Source organism: Heloderma suspectum, chromosome 2 (genome assembly GCF_057233095.1).
Source record: "Heloderma suspectum isolate Gila_16-S chromosome 2, 16-S_ref, whole genome shotgun sequence".
Classification (NCBI taxonomy): domain Eukaryota; kingdom Metazoa; phylum Chordata; class Lepidosauria; order Squamata; family Helodermatidae; genus Heloderma; species Heloderma suspectum.
The window spans coordinates 370686337-370695493 of record NC_139459.1 but is presented as its reverse complement, the minus strand read 5'-3'; the positions used below and the strand labels follow the sequence as shown (position 1 = coordinate 370695493).

Genomic DNA, 9157 nt, shown 5'->3' with positions numbered 1-9157 from the left:
GACCGGAAGGAACTCTTCTTTGGGGATTCCTTGGCCCCTCTAGGAGAGGAGGACTCCGTCCCTTTAACCCGTTAGAGAGCCGAGTCCCGTATACTCTCCCTCAAGCTGCACAAAATGAATCTTGCGGCACTTTAAACAGACAGTTATTCTTCGAAAGGGGATGGGGGGAATAAATGTAAAAATGGGCATATTTTAAACTGGGCCAGCTAGGATTGATTTATTTTACTGCTGCCTCTATTGGTGGTTGAACTGTTTGTAATTATCACATTCAGTGTTATGCGAATGCAATTCAAGGACATACACAGCCGCACACCCAATTCCGAGCGGGATCAATGTGCATGGAATGCTGAGCCGCCCCCCCCCCGAAAATTGGGGTGGGGTTGGGTGGGATGGGGGAATGGAATGGGGTGGCTAGCCTCCTGAGCAGAAGCGCTCCATGCTGCAACGTTTTGTTGCAGTTGAGAACGTAAGAACGTAAGTACTTCTTCACACAGCGCGGAGTTAAACTATGGAATTCGCTACCACAGGATGTAGTGATGGCCGCCAATTTGGATGGCTTTAAAAGGGGGTTGGACAAATTCCTGGAGGAAAAGGCTATCAACGGCTACTAGTCCTCATGGCTATATGCTACCTCCAGTACCAGAGGCAGTGAGCCTATGTGCACCAGTTGCTGGGGAACGTGGGTGGAGGGCGCTATTGCACTCATGTCCTGCTTGTGGGTTCCTGGTGGGTAGTTGGTTGGCCACTGTGTGAACAGAATGCTGGACTGGATGGACCCTTCCAATTTGTGTTTGTGTGCACATGCTCAGAGGTAATAATACCCTGAAATAAAGATAAAAATGTGCAAATACTGAAGAGTTTTTGACACTATTGACTACTTCTTCTCCAAGGAGAGCCCAAGACATTTTGCTGTCTGAAGGGAAGGACAGGATGGCACCCACCCGCCTCCCCACTCATTTCCCATTCAATAAACGCAGAGTGGGCTGGTAGCTCAGCACTGCAGATGGGGCAGTGTCCTCCACTATATCTGAGGAGAGCCAGCAACTGGGGTAGATAGGCAGAGTGCCTCTGATCCTGGCGGTAGCATATAGCTATGAGAACCAGTAGCCATTGATAGCCTTCTCCTCCTTTTAAAGACATCCAGGTTGGGAGCCATCGTCTTGTGGTAGCAAATTCCATAGTTTAACTCTGCACTGTGTGAAAAAGCCCTTCCTGTTATCTGTCCTGGATCTCCCACCAATCAGCTTCATGGGATGACCCCTTTGGGTTCTAGCATTATGACAGAGGGAGAAAAATGTCTCCACTTTTTCCACACCATGCATAATTTTGTACACCCCTTATTATGTCTCCCCTCACTCACCTTTTCTCTAAACTAAACAGTTCCATCTGTTGTAGCCTTCCCTCATAGGGGAGATGCTCCAGCCCCTTGATCCTTTTAGTTGCCTTTTCCTGCACTTTTTCAAACTCTACCATATCCTTTTTTAGATGCGGTGTCAGAACTGTACACAGTATTCCAAGTGTGGTCATACACTTAATTTGTATAAGAGTAGTATGATATTAGCAGTTTTATTTTCAACTGCTTTTATTTTATAAAATAAAAGGATATTTTATTTATCCTTTCCTAATTATGTCTGAGATGGAATATTTTTTCACAGCTGTCGCACACTGGGTTGACATTTTCATCAAATGGTCCACCACAAACCCAATATCTCTTCCTTGGTCAGTGACAATCTAGTTCCCCATTCCATTCCTGCTTAAGTCCCTATATACCATATTTAATAGCCAATAATAAGTATTCATAGACATAGATTGTAGACTGATGTGGCTGATCAGCTGCAATAAACGCTTCCAATAGGGAGGGAGACACTGAAGCTGTAAGAGATCTCTTTCTTGCTCAGTGACTGCTAACTCAGATCCCATCAGCTTAAACTTGAAGTTGGGACTTTTTGTCCCAAAATGCATCACTTTACACTTGCTTATGCTGAAACTGCATTTGCCATTTTGATGCTCATTCTCTCAGTTTGGAGAGATCTTTTGGAGCTCTTTTGTTTTAACAGTCCTAAATTATTTTGTGTCAGCCAGCAAGCATGCCCACCTCACTGCTCACTCCTAATTTCCAGATCATTTCTGAACATGTTGAAAAGCATTGGTCCTGATACAGATCCCTGTGGAACCCCATTGTTTACATTCCTCCATTGGGAGAATTTACCATGTATTCTCACTCTCTACTTTCTGTTCTTTCACCAGTTACTGATCCATACGAGGACCTGTCCTCTTATTCCATGACTGACAAGTTTGCTCAGGAGTTTTTGGTGAGAGACTTTGTCAAAAGCCTTTTGGAAGCCCAAGTAAACAATGTCTACTGGATCACCCCTGACTACATGTTTATTGACACTCTCAAAGAACTCTAAAAGGTTAATGAGACAGGACTTAACTTTGTGGAAGCCATGTTGATTTTTTTTCAGCAGGGCATGTCCTTCTATATGCTTACTAATTTTATCTTTAATAATGTTTTCAACCAATTTACCTGAAACAGACATTAAGCTAACTGGCCTGTAATTTCCCAGATCCCCCTTGGATCTCTTTCTGAAAAGTGGTGTTACATTGGCCATCTTCCAGTCCTCTGATACAGAGGCTGATCTTAGGGACATGTTGCATATTTTGGTTCGATGGTCAGCAATTTTGTATTTGAGTTCTTTAAGAACTCTAGGATGGATACCATCTGGGCCTGGTGATTTATTTACTTTCAATTTGTCAATAAGGTTGAGAACTTCATCTTTTGTCACCACTGTTTGCCTCAGTTCCTCAGACTCCCTAAAAAATATCAGTTCAGGCACAGGTATCTGTCCCAGATCTTCTGCAGTGATGACAGATGAAAATAATTCATTCAGCTTCTCTGCATTCTCCTTATCCTCCTTTAGTACTTCTTTAATTCCATTGTCATCCAATAATCCAGCTGCCTACCTAGCTGGTTTCATGATTCTGATATATTTAAATAATTATTTATTGCTGGCCTTGATGCTATTAGTGATATGCTCCTCAAAATGCTTTTTTTGCATCTTTTATTGTCTGCTTGCATTGCCTTTGTGCAAGCTTGTGCTCCCTTTTATTTTCCTCATTTGGGCAAGACTTCCATTTTCTGAAGGAAGCCCTCTTTTCTCTAATAGTTTCCTTGACACCACTTGTTAACCATGCCAGCAACTTCTTGGACTTGATGCTACCTTTCCTAACCTGTGGTATACATTTTAGCTAGGCTTCTATTATTGTGGTTTTGAGAAACCTCCATAACTTTGATGGAATTTAACCTTCTTGACTCCCTCTTTTAACTTCCTTTTTACCACTTCTCTCATTTTAAAGAAGTTTCCTCTTTTGAAGTCAAATGTGACTGTGCTGGACTTCCTTGGCAATTCTCCACTTAAAATGTATTAAATCTGAAAGCACTGTAGTTACTGTTTCCAGTTGGTTTAACAACACTCACATCTCACACTAGGTCCTGGGTGGCACCATTTAGGATTAAGTCCAAGGTCGCCTCCCATCTGGTCCATTCCATGACCACCTGTTCTAGGGCACAGTCATTTAGGGCATCGAGAAATTTAACTCCTTTGTCATGGCTGGAACATGCATTTATCCAGTCAATGTCAGGGTAACTGAAATCACCCATTATTAGAACACTTCCTAATTTGGATGTCTCCCTAATCTCATTTTCCATCTCAAGATCACACTGAGTGTTCTGATCTGCAGCAAGAAACCAAGCAAATGTCATTGTTTATTGTTGATGGCAACCAACACATCTTTTTATTTTCAGGTACTCTAATAGTCAGAGAGTGCAAACACGACACCTGTTTTCTCAAAGGTCTCCTTCACATGGAGCTTTTATCCTGCTATTGAGATAGCTCACTCACAGAAGTTTGTGGGTCCTTTTGATGACGTCGTTAACCTCCAGGGCACATCTGGAGGTATTTCCTGGTTATTTCATCTCAAAAAGATCCAGAACTAATGAACTATCTTCTTAAAGTTGGAATGATGCATGATTAAAACAGTCACTAGACAGCGCTGTTTCATTGAGTTCTATGGAACCTTGAAAATTAAAAGCTTCCCCTCTCAGCAATCACGTGGTTGCTGTCTGGGAGCCCGCTGTAAACATGGAAAGACTCCACAACGGGGGGACTATGGGTTTTTTCTTTAATATAAAGGCAGCCAACACCTCCCCACACCCACCCTCTAAGCCACTGGCCGGAAGAAGCCATCTCAAATCTATATAAGTACAATGATATACTTGAATATTTGGAAACTTTAAAATCAAGATTGATCAATCTGATCCTAACCTACATTTCAGGGTAGATTCATCTATCACCAAGGAAAGTTTCTGACCCAAAATTCCGTGCTGTGTCTGTGTATGTGTTTTGGAATGGGAAGGGGTGCCCCATGCTACAATCACAGGAAAACCAGTTACTTACTAAGTCCTAAATCAATCCTGGGAAGTAGAATATGCAAATTTGGTCATGCTGTCCACCCAAGAGCATAATTTAGCCCCTTTAGCTTTGTTTATTAATGAAAAAGCTTAATTCGTAGTGCAATGTTTATATAAGTATCTTCTATATGCACAAAGTTATACATAGTACATATGTATATATAATTACATGTACAGTAAATATGAAAGATACTTATTGGGTACTTAAACACAGCCTTAACAATGAGTAAATATTAATAACTAATACTATAGGTCTAGAAAAGTTCCACACCATGTGGACTACAGTGATCATTTTCAGATATTGGGGCATGCAAAATTGCACATGTCTGCATGTGCAGGTGATTGAAATAATGTTTCTATTCAGACATAGTGACCAGTGGCACCGTTATGGCCAGACTCTGGGGCACAGGTCAGGGGCCCCAAACAGTCTAGTGTCTTTACATTTGTTTAAAAAACTAACATTTTTTCAGTCAAGTGAGGCATGCTGGTGAACAAAGTTCCAGCCAGGCAAGCACCCGTCTTCATTTTCCAATGATGATGCTCTGGGCATCATCAACAATGAGAGATGCTCTGGGCAGTGAAGATGGCAGGCTCAACATGAATGTGGGGGAAAAAAAGTTCTGTGTTAACCACATAACATACTCTACAGCTCGGGACATGGCCTTTTTGAAATGGCAGTGCTTTTGATGTCCTTTCGTGCAGCCACAATAGAGCAGCTCATAGCCAGTTTGGGAATTTAAAGCAACTTTATGGAACATACCAATACAAGAAAACAGGAACGGAAGGTGCAGCAGCTACGCAAAACTTGAAAGAAGTGGTCATCCCACTAAAAATCATAATCCTGGCTGGCCAAATCCCTGTCAGAATAAAAACGTGGCAGAAGGCCCAGAGAAAGGGAGCCAAACAGATTTCCTAGCACACCACAATCTGGGTGCCGCCACAGAGAAGGCCCTCCTGTCCTGCCTCCTGACCGGTCCTCCCTCAACCACCATCGGGAAACAGAGAAGGGCCTCCCCAGTGCAGCAGGCAGGCTGATCCAGGAGGAGGCGATCTTTTAAGTATCCTGATCCCAAGCCATTCAGGGCTTTAAAGGTAACAAGTGGGACCAGCATGTGCCCATCAACTGTCCTGCTTTCCGGCCACTGCCTTCCCTCCCACCCCTTGTTTTCCGATTCCTCTCCCTGCCATCAATCAGCCAGCATTTCCCCCAGCTGAAAATGCTCAGGCCTTATTCAGCCATTTGTGGGTGGAAGGTGTTGCTCCATAGTCGTTGTTTTTCCTGAAGATTTTTGTACTTTTGCAATACTTAGTTTCTCTAAGCTTGCCTTTCTGTACATGGATGGTGCTGTTTTAGCTACAGTAGAACTGGGACTTCAATAATTGAGATTGCAATTACGATATACAAGTGGGAACTGCAACAAAATATTAGAGTACGACATGCTCCTGGTCAGGGTTCTAGTCTATGTCCTCTCCCAGGATACTCCATTCCATGCCCACTGAGCTTGCCTCCCCCTCCCAATTCAGTCAGCATTCCATACGGAGTACATGCTGTCCTCCTCAAGCCTTTTCTTTTGGGTGTGTGGGTCGCTTTAGCTTTTTCCCTAAATATTTTGTGTGCCTCTGACAATACCCCTCTCTTGCGTGTGGATGGTGCCCTTTTGGCTACATAAGCAATGGCACTCAGCCTTGAACACTGGACATAACGGGAGGGATGATAACCAGCACTATGAATTGTGCCAGGAAAGACCAATTCACAACAAGTCTGGCTTCTCCTTCTCTTCCACAGAGGTGGAGACACTTTCTCCTCCTCGGAACAGGCAGAGATGGTCAGGCTGGGCCCTTCCTTCTTCAGCCCACAACCTGCAATACTCCAGACAAACTACAGCCATCCTACCCCATCGCCCCCTTTTCTGATTTCACCTCATCCCCCCATCAACCAGGCAGAATGTGTGTTTTTCCTTACTGAGCATGCTCAATTCTTATTCTGCTCTTGTGGGGGAGGGAAAGGATGCCTTCTTAGTTTTCTTCTAAAGGTTTTTTGTACTTCTGACCTATTTGGGGTTTTTCCAAGCCTACTTCAGGCTCATGGATGGTGGAGTTTTGGCTGCGTAAGAACTGGGACTTGGAGAATTGAGATCACTTTTAATACATACAATGGGGGTCCCCAATATAATGTCTGTGGGCACTCCCCAAAATTTTGGTAGTTTTAATTCCCCATTTTTAATACACATACATGGATTTGTATGAAATGCATACAACTTTATAGCACGTATACACAGGTGTCATCAAAAGTGGACCAAATATCCAAAGAAGTATCCATTTGAAGGCAGCATCTAAATGCCACTCGTTCAAATACTGAAAGCGTTGTAAGGTCCTCAGTCCACTGCATTACAGGAGGAAAGGGTTTATCATCCCAGTGTGGTAATATTGGTCTTTTAGCTGTCAAAACAGTACAGAGAATCCATTGAAGCTGACCAATTGTTAATTTCCAAGAAGCAGGGAAATAATTTAAAAGTGTGTACATGTAGATACTAAAGACAGTTCCTGTACAAAATTGATCTGTGCAGTGACTCCCCCCACCCCCCTCAAAGAAGCAACTACTGGACATTGCCAAAACATACATTTAAAAGACGCATTAGCTGCATTGCACCGCCAGCAATTAGCTGAATTGCTAATTTAATAATAATTAAATTATTATGAATTGTTATTTAATAATAACAATCCCTTATTAAAAAGATGCTGCGGTGTCTAACAGGCACATTTTTGCTGAATAAGGTGCAGCATGAGAGCCATAGACGTGACAGATAGAAGCCAAAGCATCGATCCACTGATTAGGCATTTTGTGGTAGATTCTCTCCTGTGTGGATTCTCTGGTGTACACGAAGTAAGGATGTTGTAGTAAAACATTTCCCACACTCCAAACATTTATGTGGTTTCTCTCCTGTGTGGATTCTCTGGTGCCCACGAAGTTTGGATGTTACAGTAAAACATTTCCCACACTCCAAGCATTTCAAGGGTTTGTCTCCTGTATGGATTCTCTGATGGGTTAGAAGCTGTGATTCACTAGCAAAGCATTTCTCACACTCTATACATGTGTAGGATTGCTCACTTATGTGCATTCTCTGGTGATTCAAAAGACCATCTACCCGAGAAAAAGATTTCTCACACTGCAAGCATTTGTAAGGTTTCTCTCCTGTGTGAATTCTCCGATGTTTCAAAAGAGTGTCTTTCCTGGAAAAGCATTTCCCACAGTCCAAACATTTATGGGCTCTCTCTCCTGTATGGATTCTTTGGTGTCCCTTATACCTTGACAGATGAGCAAATGATCTTCCACAGTCCAAACATTTATATGGCTTCTCTCCTGTGTGGACTCTTTTATGACTAATAAGGTGTGATGAGACAGTAAACAATTTCCCACAATCCTCACATTCATACGGCCTCACTCCTGTATGTAGTCTCTGGTGTATAGAAAGCTCTGATTTGCGGGAAAAATGTTTCCCACACTCTGAACACTTGTATGGCTTTTCTCCTGTGTGGACTGTATGGTGACGCCAAAGGTGCTGCTTCTGGGAAAAGCATTGCTCACACTCCAAGCATTTGTAGGGTTTCTCTCCTGTGTGGATTCTCTGGTGGATTGCAAGGTATGATCCAGAAGCAAAAACTTTCCTACACACAAGGCATTTATAGGGGGTCTTTCCCTTGTGGCCCCTGCGATGGATCAAAAAGACGGAATGCTGGGAAAACATTTCCCCACAGTCTGAACATTTATAGGGACTCTCCCCCTTATGAGTTCGCTGATGGCTGACAAGTTGAGACCTTTGAGAAAAACATCCCTCGCACTCCAAGCATTTGTAGGGTCTCTCTCCTGTGTGGACTGTCTGGTGTTTGCGAAGCTGCGAGCTCAGGGGAAAACATTTCCCGCACTCCAAGCATGTGTATGATTTATCTCCTGCATGGAGCTTCTGGTGGATCAACAGGACAGATGGATGCGCAAACGATTTCCCACACTCTGAGCATACATGGTATCTTTGTCCCCTTTGTGTGTGGCGGTTGCTCCCATGTTCTGAACTTTGACCACAACTTTCCCCACACTCTGAGCTTTCCTGGGGCTGGTCTCTTGCATGGATTCTCTGGTGTGCAGCAAGAGACAATCTGAGGGCAAAACATCGGCCACACTCTGAGCAGAAGTGTGTTTTCCAGAAGTTACCTGCTGGGAGGGAAAAAAGCAGGGGAGACAAGATTTGCTCCTGGATTTGGCAGACGAAGAACCTCAGTGGATGACACTGAATGATGCCTGGATTAGATGCTTCAAAGATATATGGACCTCCCTGCCTCTGGAGGTCAGGCAGGCGACAACACTGGGTTGTTTTCGGCACCTCCTGAAAACAGCGCATTTCCAGGAAACCTTCCTTGGTTAACCAGCCTCCATTTTATTGGCACTCTGTTTTTAAAGAATAATTTTAATGTAATGCTTCATTCTTTTAAACATTTGTTCATTTTATCTCTTGTTGTTCACCCCTCCGGAATCTGTTTAGATGTGGAGTGGTATACAAATGTTATAAATAAGTAATAAATAAATAAGATACGAAACTGTTGCTGTGCCCGATCTCTTTCCCCCTCCACCCCGAAAAACACATCGGCTCCAGCTTTGGGGGTCTCTTGGGCAAGAGGCCCTAAGGAGGTCTC

The 9157-nt window shown here is 43.3% G+C and overlaps 1 protein-coding gene across 1 annotated transcript in view; it reads right to left on the bottom strand.

The window, feature by feature from the left end:
* Positions 1-5048: 5048 nt before the first annotated feature.
* LOC146356054 (uncharacterized) overlaps positions 5049-9157 on the bottom strand; it is a 49906-nt gene continuing 45797 nt past the window's right edge. Inside the window, exon 7 of the mRNA XM_084831200.1 lies at positions 5049-8497. Within this exon, the coding sequence (XP_084687326.1) occupies positions 7303-8497 (1195 nt within the window). The 3' untranslated portion in view covers positions 5049-7302. The remainder of the gene's footprint in view (positions 8498-9157) is intronic.